This window comes from Moschus berezovskii, chromosome 28, assembly GCF_049115385.1.
Source record: "Moschus berezovskii isolate FMDL1 chromosome 28, NW_MosBer_1.0, whole genome shotgun sequence".
NCBI lineage: Eukaryota > Metazoa > Chordata > Mammalia > Artiodactyla > Moschidae > Moschus > Moschus berezovskii.
In genome coordinates this window covers 19,014,930-19,040,328 of record NC_142487.1, presented here as the reverse complement: position 1 = coordinate 19,040,328, position 25,399 = coordinate 19,014,930, and the positions used below count along the sequence as shown (strand labels likewise).

Genomic DNA, 25,399 nt, shown 5'->3' with positions numbered 1-25,399 from the left:
TTTGTAAGCCAGTCAGGAACAGCATTTGGGTTGCTGCCCCAGACATGGGTACGTCTACAAGGTCAGCTCCAGTCCAGGATGTTTGATGGAGATATGGCGTCATTCAGACAAGCCTATCTGGAAGCCACAACAATGAGCTAGACAAAATAGCCGTGGCTTCATTCCGTGACACTGAGCTCAGTGTGCCTTGGCTCTACCTGAGTCTGCCTGCACGGTTTTGTCAGTTACAGGGGGATTTATATAGCAGGAAACTTAATCCTTTGCCTTTCCCCTTTTACTTTTTCATGGGCAAATTTAATCTTTGTACCTGCCATGTCTGCTGAGTATAATTAGCATGCTGACATCAGAACGGCAGTGTTTCTCAGCTAGCTTTATTTTGGAGTGGAAATATTTGTTACTTTGGATAAACTTAGGCACCCCCTTCAACTTCCTTATCCTGAATATGACAGCTTTTTAATCCTTAAAAATATGTTAAGGGCACATAAATATCTGTGTCCAGACGTCACCTAGAGTTACTCTGCCCTTCTAACCTCCCCACTTGGTGGGTGACATAGGGTCAGAGGCCTCTTCACAGACTCCTGAGAATTCCTGGGAGACCTTGGTCCTTGAGATCGCCTGACTCCACAGCTCTGAGCCGTTTTCGTTTGGGACTGTCTCATTCTTTCACTCCTGTTGTCCATGTTCCACCCAGGCCAACCCAGTGATGGAGTTCAGAACCTCTTCTTGTTTGGTGGCATCAAAGGCTGAGGAGAGATCCCGAAATCCTATGCGCTGGCAGACGTCAAAGAAAATTTGAGGGAAATAGAGGGACTTACTTTCAATCCACACAGCCACTGTAAGATTGAACATCAGACATCTGTGTTCTTAAGGCGATCCCACCATTTCCCTACCTTGCACGGGGCTTCAGATGCCTGCACGGGTTTGCTTGGCCTTCTCTTCTCATTCTTTATATCCTGACTTTCTTACGAAGGAGGAAACAGACAGAACAGGCTCCATCTTGAAAGCAGGACTCCATCTAGGGCTGGACTGTGGACTTTGAGCTCTATGCCTAGTATCTATGGAAACAACATACCAACTGGAAAACCAGGTCCCTGGAAGGAAGAGCCCCAGGGCTCGTACCTAGACTCTCCGCCTAAAAGAAAATCCTAATTATCTGTGTAACCGAATAGAATTGGGGTATGACCACAGGCCTATTGATAATTGTCCACTGTTAACTACCTAGGCTTAAGTCATATGAATCACAGGTCAACTTTGATTGTATCTTTCTTTTCCTTTGTTCAGACTAGTTTCAGGGAATTTGGGGAGGTGGGTTTGGGTATGTACACTTAGGGTATATAAGGTTTTCACGAAAACTGGTCGGGGTCCTTGGCTAAGAGGAGACTCTGCCTTGGGCCCGCCAGTGTATCAGACTGCACTCCACTGTCTGCATCGTCCTTCTGAGTGAGTGTGTTTCCCAGAAACGGAATGGGTGGCTATAACACTTCTGCATAGTGAAAGCCAACATCCTACTTTCTTAGACAGAGAAACTCCTTTTTCCAGCCCTTTCCGATTCTAGGTATCTGCCTGCATTCCTTAGGACACCAAGCTAAAGCTTTAAAATTAGTATTTACAAAAATTTGCTTCATTTGGAGACGTGGGCTTGATCCCAGAGTTGGGAGGATCCCCTGGAGAAGGAAATGGCAACCCACTCCAGTATTCTTGCCTAGAGAATCCCATGGACAGAAGGGCCTGGCAGGCTACAGTCCATGGAGTCGCAAGAGTTGGATATGACTTAACGACTAAACCACCATCATGAAGGTTATGGGCAACCATTCTCTTCCTCCCGGTTTTTAGTTTAGAGATTAAGGGTGAGGATTTTTGCTTTTTTAATATTAATCAGGAAAAATCCCTAGGAGAGAACTGTATAGAATAATAGGATGGCAAGGAAAATGGAACCAATCACCACTATTTACTGAGTGCCTAATATATTCCAGGCACTGACCTAGGAGCTGGGGCCCAAAGGGAAGCACAGGCAGACACAGTTTTGCTCTTGTGATGCTTACAGTGCTGGAGGGAAAGAAAAACATCAGTTGGATATTCACAGGAAGAAAATGAGAATATGAAGTGACAAGCAACAGGAATGTGGGGTGCAGTCACATGCTACCTAGTGGGGAAGTCTGGGAAGGCTTCCAGGAGGTTGTGGCTGCAGAGCTGTGAGCAGAAAGCTCAGGAAGGGTTAACCCGGGGAGAGGAGAAAGCATTCCAGGCCCAGGGAGCAGGGTCCAGGCCCAGGGAGCAGTCTGTGCCAAGACTGGGCAACAACAGAAACCTCTGACAAAGGACTAAAAGGCCCACATGGATGGGGCTGCAAAAATGAGCAGAATAAGATTAGCTTGGAAAGGCGGGTAGGGCAAGGTCATTCAGATCTGGGTACTAGGTTCAGATTTGCATTTTGAAAAAACCTCTTTGCAGTATGGGGAATGGATTGGAATGTTAAAAAGCCTTGAAAGGAACTGTTAAGCTGCCTGGAGCACCCATAAGGAAACCCCAGTTGACATACTTATTTGGAGCAGCATTTCATCTGCTGTGTAGGTATTTTAATGTAATTTTTTAGGTATTTTAATGTAATTTTTTAACTAAATGAACACACACGCGCGCGCACACACACACACAATTCAAAATACCTCATATGTTAGTTGCTCAGTCGTGTCTGATTCTTTGCAATCTCACGGACTATAGCCAGCCAAGCTCCTCTGTCCATGGGATGTTCCAGGCAAGAATACTGGAGTGGGTAGCCATTCCCTTCTCCAGGGGATCTTAAGGACTCAGGGATCGAACCCAGTTCTCTAGCATTGCAGGCAGATTCTTTACCGTCTGAGCCACCGGGGAAGCCAGCTAGAGCCATTAGGTTTGTGTAAGACAGTCCTCGTCACTGTTCCCCCATACTTGCTAAGGATGCCTTCTTCCACTCTTAACCATTCATCTGGTATTCACTATCATCCCGCACCCCAACCCCTTTAAAAACGTAGTGTGGTTAATGCACTCTTTATTTTTTAGTTTTTAAACACTTTTTAAAAGAATTTCTCAATCTTACCCCACATCCCACCACGGCCCCCTCAAATGCTATCCTTGTTCTGCCAAAGAGTGAGTATCACCAGCATTTCCTTTTTATTTTTCCCATGTTAAAAAAAAAAAAAACAACCAATATTCTGACTCATTCAGTACCTAAAAAATCCATCAATCAGTAAGGACAGGATCAATATATTTCACCATAATATATAACTTTGTGAAGACAAAAGTACCTTCACTGTACATCTATCATGAGCATATGTGAAGCAGTAAGGATTTTTACCTTTTAAGTAAGAATTGCATTTTTAAGGTGGCATAAGAATATTCAAGGAAATCATAGTTGAATTATACGTGCTAGTTGTAAGACATAATAAAACTGTTTGCACTAGCAGGCAAAAATAATCTTTATAAGACAAATGTCTGGGAAGAGAAGTGTCAGAAAGGTCATTAATTGAAGATATTCAATATCGTCTATCAATGGAGCAGCAAAACAGGCCTCTCTCCTGCAGCTGAATAGTGTGAGCTAGAAAACAAGTGGAGATTCTTGACCAGAGTCCAGAAAAATAAGTTAGATGTTTTGACCTCCAGAGAAATCAGTGCTAAGGAAATACTCAGAAATATAAAGATTTATGCCTCAGAATATTCACGCCAGTATTATTTACAACAACCTCAAATGCCTCAAAAGTATGAAAACATATATTACATCTATAGAATGGGATAATATAAAATCATTAAATTCATGCTCTCAAAGAACAGTTAATGCTGTGGGAAAATGCTCATGTTAAATGAGAAAAACACTTGAGGTCAACCTGCATGTAAAAATATGTGTGTGTGTAATATACATACATCTATAAGTATGTTTAAATTACATAAAATATATTTATGTACACCTCAGTTTTTCTTCATCAATATAGCTTTTTCTCCGCATGTGGCCTACCACTCACATACTTCAGAATCACCTAGGGAGGGTTATTAAAAATGCAGATTCTTGGGTTCCACCCCAGACATACTGAATTAGTCTTTGGAATTAGAACCCAAGGATCTGCGTCTACCTATGCACACTTGTCCACCTGTGTACCACCTTAAGTGATGCTGACTCACATCTCAGTCTTAGGATCGCTGGACCAAAGCGGTAGCTCTGGATTGGTGGAACTATGAGTGTGAGCATGCTCAGTAGCTCAGTTGTGTCTGACTCTTTGTGACCCATAGACTGTAGCCCACCAGGCTCCTCTGTCCATGGGATTCTCCAGGCAAGAATACTGGAGTGTGTTGCCATTTCTTTCTCCAGGAAATCTTCCTGATCCAGGGATCGAACCCACATCTCTTGCATCTCCTGCCAACTGTACCACCTGGGAAGCCCCCAGCAGAATTATGAGTAGTTATCTTATTTTCTTGAATCTTTAAAAGAAAAAATCACTGGGCATATGCTGCTTTTATGTTTAAAAGTTTATTAAAAGTATACTAATGAAGCATGAGTATTTGAAAACAGAGATGATTTGGGGTCTATTTGGACAAGTCTAAATACCTTTTGAGAAACAGAAAAGTGACTATTTTTTATCTAAATAAGCAGGAGTATGAATTTCTGACAATTGGAAAGTTGGCTTAAGACAAAGAAAATACTATATTTGGTGTAATCATGGAATTTACTATCTCAATAAAGTTTCAGGTAAAAAATATAAATAACATGCTTTTCAATAGTATTCAGTTCAGCCGCTCAGTCATGTCCGACTCTTTGCAACCCCACGGACTGCAGCATGCTAGGCTTCCCTGTCCATCACCAGTTCCCAGAGCCTGCTCGAACTCATGTTCATCGAGTCGGTGATGGACATAGTCGGTGACTATTAATACTTTCAATAGTATTAAGGAATACCATTTCTCTGTGTTATAAGATACTCCTTGGCAAAAGAGGATTCAGTGATCAAATAAGTCTGGGGCACACCACATATTCTAATGCCCTCTAGAGTCATATAACCATGAACAAATAACAGGCTCTGGGAAGTCCAACTTAAGGTTCACTCTTGGGAACTCCCTGGCAAGCCAGTGGTTAGGACTTGGCATTTTCACTGCCATGGCTCTGGCTCAATCCCTAAGTGGGGAACTAAGATCCCTCAAGCTGCATGGCCTGGCCTAACAGGACAAAAAAAAAAATTCACTCAATTCTAGCTCCACAAATTCTTACAATGTGTCCTACCATTAAGAACAAATTCTAGGCCAGAAGAGAGTCCAAGAAAGAATTCTCGCCATGAACTGATAACCCACACTTAATCCAACACATCCATTTGTTCCACATTCCCGTTTTCTCTGAGGGCTTAGCCCACATATATTAATAGAGCCTGATTCTATGGGCACAGCTCAAATCAGCTATCAAATAATGCTCAGGAACAGCAAAACTGAGTGATAGGCTGTAAGATCAGAAAGATCTGAAAGAACTGCATATTCACTTTGGGTTTTCCTATTAGTCTCCACCACTGAGACAGCGAGCTTGAAATTTTGTCTTGTATTCATTTACTCCCAACACAGTAAATGGAATACCACCAATCAAGTAGTTACAATTTTTGGACAAACCCAGCAGTAAAATGGGCTAGGCACAGGTTCTAAATTTTAGGTCTTAAATTTTGTGATCTCGTTTCATTCAGTACACATTTCTGAGGGCATAGTATGGGTGGGTATTCCCAAGAATGTAGAGGTGACCAAACTACAGTCTTTACACACCAGAGCTCCAGGCATCAGAGGTACTAGTACTAGCCACTCCCTCTTGTACAGGTTTGGGCACACGGTGAGTGCATGTGTGCAAAGTCGCTTCAGTTCAGTCGCTCAGTCGTGTCTGACTCTTTGCAACCCCATGAATCGCAGCACGCCAGGCCTCCCTGTCCATCACCAACTCCCGGAGTTCACTCAAACTCAGGCCCATCGAGTTGGTGATGCATCCAGCCATCTCATTCTCTGCCGTCCCCTTCTTCTCCTGCCCCCAAGTCATGCCCAACTCTTTGTGGCCCTGTGGACTACGGCTTGCCAGGCTCCTCTGTCCATGGGATTCTCCAGGCAAGAATACTGGAGTGGGTTGCCGTGTCTTCCTCCAGGGGATCTTCCCAACCCCAGGGATTGAATTCCTATCTCCTGCGGTGGATTCTTCACTGCTGAACCACTGGGGAAGCCCATTTGACACACAGTAGATTAATAAATGCTGGTTTGACTTGAGTTCAGAAATCCAGATACACGTTAGTTCTGGTCCACTTTGGTACTCTGGCAGGCCAGGAGCCTAAAGGAGGGCTGAATCAGCCCATTCTGGAGGCTGCTTCAGAATGACTGAGATCTTGAGTAACTAGACCATTACTATTTCAGGGATTCCAGACCCCTCCGGGAGTCAATTTTTACTAGAAAAGCCCCAGGACTAGAGGAATCCAATAGTATACTATACACCATGACAGTATTTCTGAATAAGTATACTATAAACCTCTCTAGGTTCTTAAGATGTTAACAGATAGTATATGGTGAAATATGACTTTAGAAAGGGGTTCAGTTGAGCTGACGAGCCTCTGTGCTTTAGGACTTCGTGCCTTGAAGCAACGTGCTACGCTCCTTTTATATACTGTCTTTATTTAATCTTTACAGCACTCCTGGAGGTAGGTCTTATTATTTTTCTCACTTTTAGAGATGAGCAAGCTAAAGATCAGCAGATCTAAGGAACCTGCTTCAGAGCACACAGGGACCGTTGTGAGGTGCAGGATGGGACTCTGAAGTCAGGTCCTTCTGGGATCACAGACCGGATGGCGATCACTGAAGCAGTGCTGTTGTTAATACACTGATGGACATTACAGTTCTGCCAGAGGGACCCACAGTATACGGGGTTTCCCACACCAGTTTGATTAACGAACCTTTTTGACTGAATCAGTACTCGAGACTACCTTTCCATGTAATACATTTTGAGAAATACTGTGGGCAAAAGAGTCAGATACCCCAGGACAGACAGAAAGCAGTGGAAGGCAGCTCAGCAGGAAAAGCTAGTCTAGAAAGAACCTTTTACCAAAATGGTGCTCAAAGAATTATTTATCAGAACACGTAAATTAAACCCAAGTCGGACAGATAGTCATTTTTAACCTCCAGATTCACAAGCTCCAGCCAATAGCTCATTTCTGACAAATAATGTTTGATGTGACATTCCAATATGTTCACTTAGCTAGCTTTTTAGGATTTGTTGCAGAATTTGACTTACCTCGTAGTTCAACTCATTATATCACTATTTCTTTTTTTTTTTCTTTTTGAGCAGGGAAGGTTTATTGCAGGGTCATGCAAGGAGACCAGTGATTCATGCCCCCAAAACACCTGAACTCCTATGTCATTGAATTTTTATAAAGTACGTTCACAGTAGGAGTGTAAGTTTTAACTTGATGTGTATTTCAACAGACCTGCAATATGCATTGTGGGAGGAGATAATTCTTCATTGTTTAGGACTGACCAAAATTTTCTACAATCTAGCATCCTGCCCTGTACTGACTAACTGCTGGTAGTAACCCCTCCTAGTTTTGACAAGAAACATCCCACAATTTCAAAATTCCACCTAAGGGAGCAGTATCACCTCCGAGAACCCTGGGTTTAGAGCAAACTGGAAAATTTAATAAAATGTTAATTGAAGGCTAAACACCTACCCTGACTCTGCATTCAATCTTCTAGCAAAGCATTCAAGATTTAACATGCCAGCTTCAATTCTGCATATCCAATATCTCATTACATTTCTCTCTTGTTAATAACATGAACAGATTCAACACAAACTGCCAAAATACCATTTTTAGCCAGGAGGGCCAAGTCCTGCATACTTTGCCAACAACAGCAACAAAGCTAGATAGAAGCTAAGCCCAGGACTGCATGGTACACTGGCTAATCTCTGAGGCAGCAGCCACAAAGCATGAATAGCCTATCATTTTGTCAAATGTGGACTTTAAGAAGGATGCTGGTTTCATTCTTTTTAAAGTGCTTTATTATCAAAAAGCTTGCTCCCTCTCAATGCTGAGTTAGTTCAGCAATGCAGCTCCATCCTTTTCAGGATTATGAGGACTCAAATAATTTAGACCAAAACAATGATGACCACCACCACCATAACAACAAAAAGAAAACAAATGTGACTGTCGGCTCAATAACATATTTACAGACACATCAGAATGCATTCAGGAATACTGGTTTCACTTCTTGATCGGAATGCTGATCACCATAAAATCTTCTGCAAGAGTCACTTCTTGGAGATCTAACACTGATTCAGCTTGCTTTTTAAGTTCTACAATCCCATCTGCTTCTCCTTCTCTGGCCAAGGCAACTGGTTTGTACCTCTGACTGAAGTGAGTCAGAACCAGCCTCTTTGCTTGGCACAGCTTTGCAAACGTCGCCGCCATCTGTGGAGTGCTATGGCCGTGCTCCTTTGCTTTGTCCATCTGAGTGTCATCCAGGGTCGCTTCGTGGATCAACAGGTCTGCTTCAAAGCACAGCTTTACTCCTCCGTCATCCACAACCCCAGAACAGTCACCCAAAATACAGATTTTTCTTCCAACAATAGGCTTCTTTAAGACATCTTGGGGAGAAATTGTCACTCCATTTTCTAGAACAACAGAAATTCCATTTTTCAGCTTCCCATAGGCAGGACCTGGTGGAACACCTAAAAGGTGGAGGCAGATAACATCGCATCATGGGAATGGAATTTATGACTTGTTAAAGAGCGTCTGTTTCAACAGCACCGCAAATAGCAAATGGAAAAGGCATCCAATTCTTTTCATAATTGTTATAAATATTTTATTACTTGTGGGAAACTGGGATATTTATACATTTTTTAAAAGTTCACTGTTGGCTATTGATATTAGCAATGTCCAAGTACTTAAAACATTTCCAAGCACACATTTCAGATAAGTTTAAGCTCTTAAGTCCCCCTAAAATCTTATTATAGTCAAGGTAACAGCTGTGATCCTCTGCTGTGCATGGGAATAACAGTTTTTGAGTGCTGTATTTAATAACCTCATCTTCAGGTAAAATTAAACAGCCCATTTAAATGACAAGATACCGACAAACTGATTAACGTCATAAAAAAATTGTTAGAGGAGACTGTTTGGATCAAAACATCAAGGAGAATTTCAGTTGGTTACACATCATCAATCTTCGTTTTAAACAGAGGCAGTTCCATGCTTACGAAACTGGGCTTAAATCTCATATTAATCGAGAATAACACCTGATGATCACTCTGGGCAACACGTACAAACAGAGTATGTTCACTAATTCCAACATGGATCATGTTTACAGTTTCCCAACACACTGGTATTTTCACAGGTTTGTAGATAATAAAAATGTCTTTGGTCTAAGGCAGTTTTCCTCATTACTTAGTGCTTTGTTTTAGTTGGGGAAGAAAGAAGAGATTGTGTAAATAAAGAAAAAGAACACATGAAAAACCACTGCCATGCTTTTCACAGGTTCTGTTGTAGGCATGGAAAGGAAGGTGGTGGTACGAGAGGGATGATGTACCTGGCACTGCTTTGGGAGAGGTGCTGAAGGACCCGAGCATGTGATGACCTAGCATGGAGAAGGTACAAGGCCTTAGACGGGCCCCAAGCCAATCTTTGAATGCTTGCTTCCAAGTGTGATGAACCCAGGTATATAAGGCGGGTTGAGGGGCTTCCCTGGTGGTTCAGTGGCTAAGCCTCCATGCTCCCAATGCAGGAGGCTTGGGTTCATCCCCAGGAAACTAGACCCCACACACTACAACGAAGACCCAGCACAGTCAATAAATAAATAAATAAGACTGGTTGAGGCAGTGTTCCAAACACCAAACTATTAATAACTTAATCAAAGGTGACTGACTAGGCCAGGTCAATAAAGAAGGAAAACTCAGAAAGCAGCTGGTTGCAGTTGCATGGTTAAGAACTATGGTGAAAAGCATCTGACCAAAGATGCCACTCAAACATATTTCAAAAAGATGACATGAGAAAATAAAAGCCTAGACCTGAGACAACCACCATCAATCACCCCACCAACCAAGATAGTAAAAGCTGAAGATAAGACAGATGAAGAATGTGCCTCTAGAGATCTGAAGAGAGACTTCAAATATATACTTCATTTTTGCTCTGAATAGCGTCTTCTGGCCCTAAAAATTTCCCTTAATAAACAAACTTTGGGAAAAAGAAGTAAGTGGAGAAAAATGTAAGTTTTAGGCCTGGGAAGCAAGAAAGGAAGGTTTCTATGACACTAACTGCTTCAGTTCACAACATCTCAACTGAGGAGAAAGGAGAAAACAAACACTCACCCAGGTCTTTCAGTTTCTGTGCGTTGAGTTTACCTGGGCGTTTCTTCTCCACAACTGAAAATCCAAAGGAGGGTATTCGATGAAAGAGGCGAAACGCTTTCACAACAAACTGTTCATCATCAACCAGGAGGTACGAGTTTTCTTCTGAGTCTAACAGGATAGTTCGTCCTTGTCCCTCTTTGGGAGGGCTGTCTGTTTTATTCACCTGCACAGATTCTTTCAGTTCTTCTGTAGGACACTGATCCGCTGTAGGCACCAGCTCATGGACCACATAAGGGAAGACCAACTCCGTGTGAGAGAGTTCCATGGTTCGCCAGATAAAGTCCCGAAGCCCCACAGGGCCATAGATTTCGATGGGCTGTTTGGTAACCATGGACCCACTCTGCAGGCTGATTGTGCAGAGGAGGCCAGGAAGGCCAAAAAAATGGTCTCCATGAAGATGCGTGATGAAGATCTTGGTAATTCTCCCTTTTGATTGAAGCAGAGAAACAATTTGTGAATTTTTCAGAAATAAAACCCACACAAAGCTACTTGAAACATGCATGTATTTTTCTACATGATTCCAGAAGCAAGAAAGACAAGTATTACTTCACTGGAAGGTTTTAACAAGATATAACTTTTTTCATAAAACATCTTCTATACAGTGTTACAGTTTTAACAGTATTTTCCTATACATCCTCTTACTGGAAAAAAGAGAAAAGGAAAACATGTACCAAAATGATTCACTTAAGTAATCAGCTAGGCCTCAAGTGTGAAAGTATCTGGCAGTTACACTGCCCCCTGCTGCTCCCTCTGAGAAAAGCAAGTATGTACTCCCAGCATGCTAACAAACGGTCCTTCGGCTCCAACGGACTGGACCAGTGCCTGAAACCAAAATTGCCTTTTAAGGACTCCACACTGGCCAAAGACTAACTATCCAAGCCAGAGCCTGCTTGCCTGGATGAGACAGAAGGAGAAGGAGGAAAAAGCGAGGGGGATGAGGGAGGGGAAGACAGGGAGGAGGGAGAAGGAGGTAGGGAGAAAGGCAGTAAGGTGAGGACCAGGGAGGGGGCAGGCAACAGGTGGATATGCTGGAGTGCATATCCGAGGGTAAACCCCCATGCTGTTATGTAAAGGCATGTGGGTCCATCCCTTCCTTTCGGTCTGAACTAAGACGGCAGCTCTTCCAGTGCATACTGACTTAGGCTGTAACTTGACTTAGCCAATGGTAAACTGCATGGGTTATCCTGGTGGCTCAGTGGTAAAAAAAATCTGCCTGCCAAAATAGGAGATGCAGGTTCGATTCCTAGGTCGGGAATATCCCCTGGGGGAGGGCATGGCAACCCACTCTGGTAATTCTTGCCTGGAGAATCCCATGGACTGAAACACCCAGCAGGCTGCAGTCCATGAGGTCACAAAAAAATCAGACACGACTGAGCGACTGAACAACAAACTGGATTTACTCCTGGTACGTGGCAGGATGCCACATCAAAGCTTTTCAGAGATGCACCACAAAGCCTTTTTAAAGTAACAATCTTAATTAACATGCTTTTAATGTAACAGTAGCTTCCAGTCCGAGCTCATGGCACACCTATTTCAAACACTTGATACCATAAAAGAACAGGAATAGTTTATTGTGATGGGATCTGTCCTGTGACATCCAGATAATAGTGTTTTCTCAGTGATACTACATCAAGCCAGGCACTGTAGCAGAGAACAGTGGACCAGGTAGGGGCTGATCTTGAACCCTGAGAATCCCCAGGAGGCACACTAGAAGTTTCCCCAACATGCTCCTTTTTGTTGTCTTGGTTTAGTCATTGTTTTTGCTGTTTTTTGACTTCTGGAACCCTTTCATTTCCCCCTTTCTGCTGTCTGGGCTGCCAACAGCCCCCTGTCCTTCCAAGTGGGACCTAAAGAATCAGCAGACAAAAGTACTACATCAGTTGTTGAGTCCTGGTCTCATGCTGACCTCAAAACTGCCAAGTCAGACTTTCCGGGCCTCTCCCTATTTATTACAAAGCACAGCCAAATCTGAATACCAAACAATCAGTGAACTCAAAGCCACTGAGACATGGTAGGTAAGAAAAAGTGACTTTCCACAGTTATCACAGTTTCATGGAAGACAAACGTTCCATTTTTTAAGACACTTGATTTCAGCAGGAGAAGGAATGGCAACCACAATTATCAAAGGTAAGAGGAAGCTATCAAATGAAGAAAGAAAAATGCAAGAGTTCGCTTTCACTTAAGAACACGAAAATTACCAGGAAAAATGTCATCCATATAGGAGTAGAAGACTAAGCATCCTCTACGCCCAAAGAATGATACACCGGTATTTACTGCTGTAGGAAAATGTCTACAATACATTATTGATACATACTATTCAGTTGGAAAAAAAACAGTCATACCAAATATAGTTTGATTGCATTTATGCAAAATTATATACAAACACACACACAAATATACCTGCACCATTACCATAACTATATGTATAGAAAATTCACTGCCCAGAGAGAGAGCTTTGGGATTTTATTTATATTTTTCTGCTTTGTTTAAACTTTTACAATGAGCATGTAGACTTATTATAATCATTTTAAAATTATAATTGTATAATAATTTTTGAGGGGGGAAAAAAAGCTTAAGCTCACCTTTAAAATTATGAAAAAAAAATAGATATGACAAACCCATACTTTTTAATCAGATGCTTGGATATCAGCACCATGGAAAGTTGAAAGAAGACAGAAAGCACTTCCTTATGAAACCATAAAATATTGTTACCCCAGGAGGTTCAGTTCAGTTCAGTCGCTCAGTCGTGTCTGACTCTCCGCGACCCCATGAATCACAGCACGCCAGGCCTCCCTGTCCATCACCAACTCCCGGAGTTCACTCAAACTCATGTCCGCAGAGTCGGTGACGCCATCCATTCTCTGTCGTCCCCTTCTCCTCCCGCCCTCAACCTTTCCTAGCATCAGAGTCTTTTCCAGTGAGTCAACTCGTCACATGAGGTAGCCAAAGTATTGCAGTTTCAGCTTTAGCATCAGTCCTTCCAATGAACACCCAGGATTGATCTCCTTTAGAATGGACTGGCTGGATCTCCTTGCAGTACAAGGGACTCTCAAGAGTCTTCTCCAACACCACAGTTCAAAAGCATCAATTCTTCGGCGATCAGCTTTATAAGCTAAAAATGGGTCCATATTTGGTTACTGAGAGAAACCAAGATGTATTGAGGATTCCAGGTTGAGATTGGGGCTTTAGAAGTGCTAGAGTGTCTTAGCTGATGTTCAGGAATTACCATATCACCCTCCTCTCTGAGGCCAGGAATTCTTTTTTTAAATCAATAAAAATTTAGTAAGCTAAAGGTTGAGTGAACTCCGGGAGTTGGTGATGGACAGAGAGGCCTGGCGTACTGTGGTTCATGGGGTCGCAAAGAGTCAGACACAACTAAGCGACTGAACTGAACTGAACTGAAAGGTTCCCTTTAGATTTTATTTTAGTATTATTAATTTTTGGCCAAACTTTTATTTTAAAAAGCTTGAGCTTTGTGATCTGTTGAAAAATAACTGTAAAATATAAACCATGAGAGAAAGGTATTACAGCAAACAGAGTTAAGGTGGTACCCATGGCCCCTGCCTCCAGCTGTCCACGTCCCTCTGTAATTCCTTCCCCTTGGGTGTGGGTGGGACTGGGCACTTGCTTCTAACCAGTGAAACATGGCACAAGGATGCAATGTGATTACGTTCTAAGAGTCCATCTTGCTGGCAGACTTGCTCGAAGTCTCTTTCTCCCTTCCAGGCAGTAAACGGTAGCAAGCTAGCCTGCAGCAGAAACCCCTGTGACCAGGACCTGAAGCAGGCCTGGAGTCACCGCAGGCAGCCTTCTCAAAACCCAGAAGGACTCTGAAAACAACCTGAGTGAGCTCTGGAATCAAGTCTTCCTGTAGTGGGGTCTCTCATGAGACCCCAGCACTGGCCAAGACCTCGGCTGCAGCCTACTGAGACCCTGAAACAGAGAATCCTGCTAAGCCTGGCCTGAAGTCCCTGACCCACAGAAACGATGAGATAATAAATGCAAGTAACCCACTAAATTTTTAATCCGTTATGCAGCATTAGATAACTGACACAGGTACTAAGTAAAAACTGGAGACTTATCCCTACACCCAAACCTCTTAATACAACAGTCACTTGTTTCTATTTTAATCACCCTGCCACCTAAACCGCTGCTCTCTGAATGTTACAGCCACCACTCTGCCGTGCGCCTACCCTGCCAGGTCTCGTGAAAGGAACCTTTGTGTGATCCCAGGGAAGTAAAGCATAGCACCGCTCTGACCACAGGGTTTCAACATAAGATAGTATATAATTAGGGTTGAACTATGTACACCTGTCCCAAGTGATATGCCTGGTTCCTTCCTCCAAGAGTTCTCTTCCTAACTCTCTATCTAGGTCTGGGACATCACCACCTATGACTTGGAGTAATTCTGCACTTCTTCACATCCTAAGACATTCCCTCAGTCCCGTCTCCTGCTGGCTCTAGACAGATCTCTTTGGGTCTCTCGTCTTCATCCCTATTCCTGCTTCCTGCTCCAGCATCTTCATCTTCTCTCTCTCACCAGGTGAACGCAACTGCCTTGAGCCTGATGCCACCCTCTCTCCCAATACATCTGCTATTGGAAAACTGTCGTAAAACACAAATCAGACCATGTCATTTCTTGGTTTAAAATGTATTTAATGATTCCTTGTTGACAACAGAATAAATAATAAGGCCCAGACACCTTAGACTATCACAGAAGTCTTCACAGTCGGCCCTCACTTTAGGCATGCCTGCCTCTCATCTCTGCAGTCAAGAACTCAGAGTGCGGGATGGCCTAGGATTCCCCAAACACGCCACGTCTCCCCTGGAAACTCCCTTACTTCCTACTCACTCTGTCATCTGTTCCCTGAATATCCATCCCTGCTTCTCCTCCCAGAGAAACTTCTATTCACCTCTCATATCCTAGCTCGACTGTTACTATCTCTGAACACACAGATACACTTAGTGTCCTTCTTTGTGCTTCAAAAGTAGCCAGGAAACACCTCTTTATTCCTACTTATCACATTACATTATGACTGTCTGCACGTCATTCCACCACTAGACCAAGGGATCCGTGGATGCTAGAGCATCTTTCTTTTAGTCATTAAATGCCAGGTACTGTGCTGAGTCGTAGGAATAATTTCAATAACTACCAGTTATCCAGATCTAACAAGTGAGAGGCCCCATGCTAAGTGCTGAACATCTTACTCATGTACTAACAGATATTACCAGGCATCGACTAGGGATGCGCATGCTCACTGAGTCTAGTCGCACAGGGAAATACACAGTGAACACAGAAACAACTGCCTGCATAACATAATTTCAGATACTGATGATGCTAAAAAGTCAGTAACAACAGTGCAAAGCAGTCGAATGCCTAGGATGAGAGGGAAATTACTTAACCCCAGAGGTCTGGGGAAAGCCTTTGGGGAGACAACATTTGGGTTGCGATTCAACTGACGAGAAGGAGACACCACACAGAGAAGAGGTCATTATGCACGATTCCCACAGCACCCCGCTGAGTGCAGGTATGAGCGAAGTGGGTCAGTCAGTCGGCCGACTCTTTGCAACCCCATGGACTAAACAGTCCATGGAATTCTCTAGGTCAGAATACTGGAGTGGGCAGCCTCTCCCTTCTCCAGGGGATCTTCCTAACCCAGGGATTGAACTCAGGTCTCCTGCATTGCAGGCGGACTCTTTACCAGCTGAGCAACAAGGGAAGCCCAAGAATACTGGAGTGGGTAGCCTATCCCTTCTCTAGCAGATCTTCCCGACCCAGGAATTGAACCGGGGTCTCCTGCATTGCTGGCAGATCTTTACCAGCTGAGCCATCAGGAAAGCCCTGATGTGGGGGGTTAACGCCATTTTAAAGATGAGAAAAGAAAGGCTTAAGCTTGCTGATCTGCTAACATGATAAGCAGAGACACAGCTGGGACTGGAATCCTGGTCTACCCGACTCTGGGCCAAGGCTCCGTGAACACCGGACCCTTTGGTGGGCCTGGGGTGAGGCTCGCTCTGTTCCCTCTGGCCAGAATGCCCTTCTTCTCCCCAGCCCAGGGAGCCCTTCCTCCTCCTTCAACAACTCACATATCACCCCCTCTCGTATGTCTTCGCTGATGACCCCAAGCAGAAAAGAACAACTCACTCCTCAGAACACCTACTGCCTGCTCATGATACTTACGCCCATCTCCTCGGGGAAGTAAGTATGTTCCCGTGCTTCAGCAGTGTCTTTTTAATGTGTCCGATGTATCCCACTCCATCCTCCATGCCCTAAGCCTATGTGCATCCTTGCTCTTCAATTTACAGGAAGAATGAAAAGTGAAGGACTGAAGGGAGGGAAGGAGAAGGAAGGAAGGAAGCTGGGTAGTCAGCCAGCTAGCTCATCCAGCTGTATGAATGCCTTCCGAGTCTTGCCAGGGCTCCAACACTGAAATAGGGTACAACCGCTGGGGTTGCTTCTGAGCAGAAGGCCCAAGGAGAGCCAAGAAAATGAAGACAAGCAAGAGACAGCCCTAATGAGAAAGAGGAACGCACACTTACCTGCTTTAAGTTGGCTCTTCATAAGCTGTGTCTGGGTTCCCTCCCCACAGTCAAAGAGCCAGCACTCGCCTTCACACCGAAGGACCAGCGCGGAGGCACCCCGGGTCGGGGATGGGTATGCTGCACCTGTCCCCAGAAATGTCACATCCATAGACATCTTCCACCCTGCAACGAGAAGATCACTTAGGGATTATCACACATCACTGCTCAAAATCACCAAAAACAGGTTCCTGTGGGTTTCGCGGTTATCTAACTTCTATGTATTGAGAACAGTGTGGATTCCTCTTCTCTAATAGTTTTCCACAGAAATCTAAAGAAAGATTTTAGTAACTCTTAATCAGTTAAAACTACAAATTAACTAACCTTGTATGACTGCTCACACAAATAAAAATAAATTAAAAAAAAAAAAAAAGAGCCAAACTCAAGTTAATTAACTACAGTTGAGGGCTTCCCCGGTGAAACTGAGAGTGTTAGTCACTCAGTTGTGTCCGACTCTTTGTGACCCCATAGACTGTAGCCCACCAGGCTCCTCTGTCCATGGAATTCTCCAGGCAAGGGAGTGGGTTGCCATGCCCTTCTCCAGGGGATCTTCCTGACCCAGGGACAGAACCCAGGTCTCCTGCATTGAGGTAGATTCTTTACCATCTGAGCCACCTGGGAAGCCCTCCCTGGTGGCTCAGTAGTAAAGAATCCACTTGCCAATGCAGGAGACACAGGTTCAGTCCCTGGTCTGGGAAGATCCCACGTGCTGTGGAGCAACTAAGCTTGTGCACCACAAATTGAGCCTGTGTTCTAGAGCCTGGGATCGGAAAAAAGAGAAGCCATTAGAATGAGAAGCTTCTGCACAGCAACTACAACCTGCTCACTTCAAGTAGAGAAGAGCCTGTGCAGCAAAGAAGACCCAGCACTGCTGCTGCTGCTGCTAAGTCACTTCAGTCGTGTCCGACTCTGTGTGACCCCATAGACGGAAGCCCACCAGGCTCCCCCGTCCTTGGGATTCACCAGGCAAGAACACTGGAGTGGGTTGCCATTTCCTTCTCCAATGTGTGAAAGTGAAAAGTGAAAGTGAGGTCAGTCAGTCGTGTCTGACCCTTAGTGACCCCACGGACTGCAGCCTACCAGCTCCTCCATCCATGGGATTTTCTAGGCAAGAGTACTGGAGTGGCTTGCCATTGCCTTCTCCGAAGACCCAGCACAACCAAACATAAATAAATAAATAAAGTTATATATATATATAAAACCAAACTGTAGTTGAATTCCAACCACATGACATTCTGGAAAAGGCAAAGCTATGGGGATAGCAAGAAGACAGTAGTTGGGGGGGAAGGGAGGAAGGGATGGAGTTTTAGGGCAGTAAAACTATTCTGTATGATACAGTGGAGACAGACACATGTCATCACACATCTGTCAAAACCCATGGTATATACAACACAAAATGTGAATGAACCCTAATGTAAACTGCGTATCAATGTTGGCTCATCGCTATTGTACCACACTAATGTCAGATGTCAACATTAGGGGAAACTGGTGCGGGGGCGGGGGTGTTGGTGGGGAGTGGGTATATAAGGACTCTGTACTTCCTGCTGATTAATTTTTTTAAAGTCCTTCTGATGGACATGAGTTTGAGTGAACTTCGGGAGCTGGTGATGGACAGGGAGGCCTGGCGTGCTGTGATTCATGGGGTCGCAAAGAGTCGGACATGACTGAGCGACTGAACTGAACTGAATAAACAATAAACAACTCTAGCGAGGTTCTGGGCGAGACAGGGCACTTAACCATGCTCACCAAGTGCTCTCTCTCTGGTGAGCAGCCCTTTCTCTGAGCCATCAGAAGCCACAGCAAAGCGCGGCAACACGGCCAGTAACGGGAGTAGCGCACAGGGATGCTGAGGGGGCGTGTCCCCCAAAAGAGGCCTGTGAGGGCTGAGCGCTTGGGCTTCCGCTCTCACAAGTGGCCAGCAACAGCCTGTCGAGTGTGCAGATGTCTGCCAACTCCTGATATCTCTTTTTCCTTTCACTATTTCTGGGCATGTCTGTCTCTGACACAGTCCTTCCTTTAAAGACTTATTTATTCATTGATTTGTTGGCTGCAGGAGGTCTTCACTGCTGCACTCAGGCTTTCTCCAGTTGCAGCAAGTGGGGCCACTCTTCATTGGGTGTCAAGGCTTCTCACTGCGGTGCCCCATGCACCGCAAGGCAGATTCCTAACTACTGGGCCACCAGGGAAACCCTGCTGACACAGTTCTGTGACAGGAGATATGCATCAAATAAAATAAACTCAAATTTCAGTTCAGTTCGGTTCAGTCGCTCAGTCGTGTCCGATTCTTCACAACCCCATGGACTGCAGGACACCAGGCCTCCCTGTCCATCACCAACTTCCAGAGTTTACTCAAACTCAAGTCCACTGAGTCAGTGATGCCATCCAACCATCTCATCCTCTGTCGTCCCCTTCTCCTCCCGCCTGCAATCTTTCCCACCATCAGGGTCTTTTCCAATGAGTCTGTTCTTCACATTAGGTGGCCAAAGTATTGGAGTTTCAGCTTCAGCATCAGTCCCTCCAATGAACACTCAGGACTGATCTCCTTTAGGATGGACTGGTTGGATCTCCTTGTAGTCCAAGGGACTCTCAAGAGTCTTCTCCAACGCCACAGTTCAAAAGCATCAATTCTTCTGCACTCAGCTTTCTTTGTAGTCCAACCCTCACATCCATACATGACAACTGAAAAAACCATAGCCTTGACTAGACGGACCTTTGTTGGCAAAGTAATGTCTCTGCTTTTTAATATGCTGTCTAGGTTGGGCATAACTTTCCTTTCAAGAAGTAAGCGACTTTTAATTTCAAGGCTGCAGTCACCATCTGCAGTAATTTTGGAGCCCCAAAAAACAAAAGTCAGCTTCCACTGTTTCCCCATCTATTTGCCAAAGTTATATATAACCAATTACAGATTATCCATATTGAAGGAAACAAACATGTAAGTTTAAGAAAAACTACTAAAACAGGAAAACTTGACAGAGAGCTGGATAAATGTACTATCTACAGGGGGAAAGAAACCCATCAAAAACTTTTCTCGGTCCTTGCAAAAATGAAAAAAAAACCCCAGTCACAAGAGAAAAAAAAAAAAGTCTTACAAAATAGCTAGAAATAAAGTTAACAAGAAAGGAACAGGCCCTAAAAGACTCAAAGAGAGAAACACATTAGCTTCTTTGATAGGAGATTTACTATCACAGAAATGCCTATCTTTCCATAATTAATGCATGTATACTTAATGCAAATTCTATCATATTTCCAGTGTGATTTGTCTTGGAACAAACGTAACCCAAAGATCATGTGAAAGAAAAAAAGTACGTCTGAGAGTGGGCAAGAAAAGCATACAAGTAGCGAGCAGTGGTTTACTTTTCTAGGCAGTAACATGAGACTAATCAGGCACAATGGAGAGATATATTATTGGCCACAAACATAAAGTTTTAAGTAAGAGAAGGGATAGTCCAGAAATAAATCCAGGTACACACAGAAATCAATATATAACAGAAATGTATAAAGGGTGGCTTTTTAAAACGAATGACACTGACATAATTGGTTATTTTCGAAGAAAAAGTAAGCAAAATTCTTATCTTGCATCGTATATAAAAATACATTCCACATGGTTTAGAAATTTAAATGTTTCACATCCAAAAAAAAAAGTGTTTCAGGTCCAAAAAAAAGTGTTCAAAAAAATTAGGAGAATATGTATACAAATTTGGGGATGAAAATCCCTTACTGGCAAGACATGAAACACAAAGCTTTTAAAAAGACATTACATAAAAATTTTCATATATCAAAAGACTCTTAATGTCAAAGGACCTCCCCACCCCACCCCCAACCCCACCAAAAAAAAAAATCTGGAAAAAACTGTTCTGTTTGATAACGTGTTAATGCCCCTAAGAAATGGTTCAAGCAAACGCATTAAAAAAGAAAAGCACAGAATAGAAAACTAAACAATGAATACACACAGGAAATTCACAAAAGAAATCCAAAGGGCCAATAAGCATGAAAACTCTCAGTCCTCCAGGAGTGAGAGGAAATGCAAATTAAAGAAAAAAAGAGCCATCATTTTCCACACATCGGCTGGCAAATATTAATGCTATCCAGTGCTAACCCAGACAAGGAAAAATGGGTACCTACATTTTATTAGTGGTAGAAGCATTAACTGCTATTATGTTTTGGGAGAGTAATCTGGCAATACATATTACCAATAATAATGAGGCTGCTAATAGCAACGTACTTTAATCCAGCAATCCCATTACTGGGAATCTACCTTAGAGAAATAAAGGATCTATGCACAGTGATATTTACTGTGAGACTTTGAAGGTGGCTAAAACTTGGAAACCCATCTGAATATATAGATAGATAAATATCAATATGGAAACAACTGAGTATTTTACTGTACATTCATATCCTGAACTATCTGTTCTACAGTTCAGCCAGGTCTGTGACTCCTGCACTGAAGGGATGACAATGAGATAAGTTACAGATGTCTATGGCGTAATCTCGTTTTTATAACAAGGCCCAAACACCTATGTTACGCAAGACAGAGATAGTCTGGTGAGAAACGACATTCACCGTACTGCTATACTGCTTATCTCGGGGGTGATTAAATGATGCTGGTGGAGATTCACTTCTTAAAAAAATCTTTGAATTGTTTTTGGTTGCAATAAGCAGCATTTTATTTACCTATTTGACTTTATTTTGCATTTAATTTACTTCATGACTTAAAAAAAAAGTGTAATAAAGCTAAACATGCTATGTGTGACCTCATCTCCCTTTCCATTGGGGGTACAGTCAGCTCCCCGCCCCCACCCCCCACAGCAGGTGGGTGGTACATCTCTCCACCCACACATGAGTCTTTAGGTTATCACCAGTGTCCTTTCCATGCCTTACTCCACATTTTCACTTCAAGATCAGGACTTCCTCTGATAACTCTGTAGTTTAATTTGCAAAGGCTTTCTGATTGGACTGCAGTTAGCAAGAGCCAGAATAGTAAAGAGAATACAGAAAGTCAAAAATTTAAGGTAACAAATGCAGAAGGTATAATACAACATAAACACTTTGCATGTATAAATGATAGTAGATCTAAGCCAGTGGTACATCCTGGAGTACTAATCACCTGGAGATCTTTTAAAACATATCAACCATTGGGCTCCATCCCAGAACTATCAACAGGAAATTCCACAAGAGATATGTGTTTTAGAATTGAATAAGAAAAATTCTTCCCCTGTGATCCTAACATGCGGTCAGTTTTGAGAACCAGTTAGTGAAAGGCTAGTGGAGAACTATAATGGATGGATGAGGCTGATCTGAACTCACTAGTAAACAAGTCAATTAAAAAAAAAAAACTTCTGTTATGCAAAATTTCAAACACACACAAAAGGAGAGAGATTCATATAATATACTGTCACATACCCATCACTGAGCTTCAACAATTATCAACTTAAGGTCAATCCTGTTTCCTCTTTATCCCCCATCCATCATCTAAGAATATGTAACAAGTGGTATTGGCAAGTTCCACCAAGGAGCACACGCTGTCTGGCTGTCTCTCTTTTTCTGATGTTAGCAACCATTAATGATCCTTTCCAGGAACCATTATTTCATTAGGGGTTGTCAAAAGGTGATATTCTCTCATTCCTTCTGTAGTTATTAGTATCCTTCTGTAACTCCCTGATCAATCAGTCACCCTGCAATACAATTTGTATGGAAAAGAGCCACTGATCAATCTTACCACCACAGAGACAAGACCTAATCCAACTCCTGATGTGATGCAAATATGAAGCACACAGTAACCGAGCAGGTTTTCTTGCCAAAAAATATAACCTGTATCTGGAAAAGGCTGTCTTCTAAACACCAGTTTATTAGAGCACACCACAGGGAAGGAAAAAGCAAAATTCAGTATGTAAGAAACATTACAGGACAAATGACTTGACTTCTTCAACAACCTAAATACTAGGAAAAAATAATAATCAAGAGAAAGGAGACAAAGAGATATGAGCCATCAAACAAATGTAACATGTCTAGCTTGTTTGAATCCTGATTTGGACAACCAGATGATGAGAGGTGGGAAAAAATGAGAGAACAGGGATAATGCAGACTTCACCGGATAGATAGTAACAGGAGGTTCTTATGAGACTGATAATGGTGTTATGTTCAAGGAGTTACTGTGTTGTATAAACGTAAGCCAGTATTTAATGGATGAAATGGTACAATTTGATTTGCTTTAAAATAGGGTGAGGGTGCCAGATGAAACTAGATCGATTAGCGATTAGTACATGAGTTGGTACATTCTGTACACGATTCTGTTTTTGTATAGATTTGAAAGTTTCCATAATAAAAAGCTTAAAAGCAAGCCAAATAACTGAAACTCTTCCACTAGGTCGGGAAGTAACCAGAAATTTAATCACTGGTGCGCGTTATGCACCACTAGGACATAAGTAAGCAAACCAGATTTTGGGTCTTGTCTTCTTGGACAACAAAACAAAACTCAGCCGTTTGCTTTCTCCTAGTACACATTCCTAGCGAGAACACAACACACGATCGATCTCAGTAGGGTCACTTGACACCCTGGGCTAGTGGTTCTCGGTCCTGGACTGCAGACTACAATCGTCTGGTGGTTCTGGGGTTCTCAGCACTGGGGAAGCTCCCCGGAAGATTATAAAGACTGTCGGGCTCGGAAGGAGTTTTCAGGCAGAGGCGGTGCCAAGCCTGCAACCCAGCCAAGCGGTGCAGGCAGGGCAGGTCCTGTCATCCTCCATTTCAGAGACGAAAGGGCCGAGGCCCGCTGCACACAGTGTCCTTTGCGAGGCCAAGGCCTAGCCAGCCGTGGCCAGAGGCCGGGTCTCCGACCGCCGGCCGGCCCAGCCGCCCCCCACGCCTGTCGAGCAGAAGGGTAGGAGGCGGCGGAAGCGCGGGGCAGGGTGTCCTCGGCCCGCAGGTCGGGGAGAGCAGGCGCGGTGGGTGGACACGGCGCGTCCCAGTTCCCCGGCGCGGGTCCTCGGCTCCCGGCCCAGCCCGCGACTCTGCGGGACGCCCGAGCGCGCGACCGGCTCGCAGGGCGCGGGGGCGGCCTCGGCGGCGCAGACCCCGGCCCGCCCCCCACCTCGGGCGCGCCCTGCCCCACTCACCCACTCCCCGAGGCCCGCGGCGAGGCCCGGCCGTCCGCGCGGCGCAGACGCGCGCGGGCGGAAGTGCGCCGCCGGCCGAGCCCGCGACCCGCCGCTCTAGGAGGCGCCGGAGGTCCGCGCTCGGTGGTTGTCCGCGGAGCGCGACCCCGGCGTGAGGCTGGGCTGCCGGTCCGCAGCTGCGTCCCGCGCCGAGTGGGGCGGTCCCTGAGAGGGCTGCGGTATCCCGGGAGGACCAGAGCGCCCGAAGTGAAAAACGTCCGCTGTGTGGGTTGCTTTTGTATTTTTATTTTTTGGCCACTGCTTGGGGGCATGTGGGATCTTAGTTCTGCAACCAGCGATCAGACCCTCACCCCCTGCCCTTGAAGCCCAAGGTCTTAATCATACAGAGAAGTCCCTACTGTATGGCTTTTTGTTGTTGTTGTTTTTATTTTGCCGTGTAACGCTGATGCTTTTGAACTGTGGTGTAGGAGAATACTCTAGAGTCCCTTGGACTGCAAGGAGACTCTAAAGGAGATCAGTCCTGAGTGTTCATTGGAGGGACTGATGCTGAAGCTGAAACTCCAATACTTTGGCCACCTAATGTGAAGAACCGACTCATTGGAAAAGACCCTGATGCTGGGAAAGATTGAAGGCGGGAAGAGAAGGGGACGACAGAGGATGAGAAGGTTGGATGTCATCACCGACTCAATGGACATGAGTTTGGGTAAACCCCGGGAGTTGGTGATGGACAGGGAGGCTTGGCGTGCTCCAGTCCATGCCATGCTCAGTCAGTCGGAGACGACTGAGCGACTGAACTGAACTGAACGTTTTCAAACAAGAGTGTTCTCCCAGATGCTTTGCTCTGGCATATCTGCATAAAGTCTGATTTTATGGGGATGAACCTATCTTAAGCACTAAAAACTGAAGCGTGCGGTGCCTTGGCATCCGAGTTCATAGTAGAACTTACTCTAGATGCAAAGCCTTCTTTCCGTTCCACTTTGCACTTCCAGGAATACCGCGGAATGTCTCCTGAAATACCCGCAGCTGCGGGTGCTATGCCCGCGCAGGTGTTTTCACTTGCTGAGCTGAGCGCACAGCCACAGCGTCGCCTCCTGGACACGTGGGGTGAGGAGCCCCCGGCCGAAACTGCACGTGGCCCAGGTGGAAAAACTGATTCAGGTCAAACTCCAGGTTTCAAAGCTTCACGCTCTTCTGTGGTGTCAGATGCACTGATTTTTGCTTACATGCTGGAGGTGGTCAAAGAAGTATCCAGCAACTTCATAACAGGGTTAGAAGTGCTGTGGATTGAGGGTTTTTAGCACCACCTGGAGAATGGGATTGTTTACTTTTGGGTCTCTTCAAA

General features: G+C 44.3%; 1 protein-coding gene across 1 annotated transcript; it reads right to left on the bottom strand.

Moving 5' to 3' along the window:
- Positions 1 to 7,288: 7,288 nt before the first annotated feature.
- On the bottom strand, positions 7,289 to 24,209 carry ELAC1 (elaC ribonuclease Z 1). The gene is made up of 4 exons (XM_055417375.2): positions 24,058 to 24,209; positions 16,907 to 17,071; positions 10,325 to 10,792; positions 7,289 to 8,692 (listed from the first exon to the last, which is right to left on the bottom strand). The coding sequence occupies exons 2-4, from the start codon at positions 17,061 to 17,063 to the stop codon at positions 8,226 to 8,228; spliced, it is 1,092 nt and encodes a 363-aa protein (XP_055273350.1). The 5' UTR covers positions 17,064 to 17,071; positions 24,058 to 24,209; the 3' UTR covers positions 7,289 to 8,225.
- Positions 24,210 to 25,399: the final 1,190 nt, after the last annotated feature.

Excerpts from the sequence above, each read along its gene's own strand:
- ELAC1 (XM_055417375.2), bottom strand. The coding sequence starts at position 17,063 with ATGTCTATGGATGTGACATTTCTGGGGACAGGTGCAGCATACCCATCC. Across the intron at positions 10,793-16,906 it reads GAAGAGCCAACTTAAAGCAG|GGAGAATTACCAAGATCTTC; the intron begins GTAAGTGTGCGT and ends TTCAATCAAAAG. Across the intron at positions 8,693-10,324 it reads ACAGAAACTGAAAGACCTGG|GTGTTCCACCAGGTCCTGCC; the intron begins GTGAGTGTTTGT and ends TCCACCTTTTAG.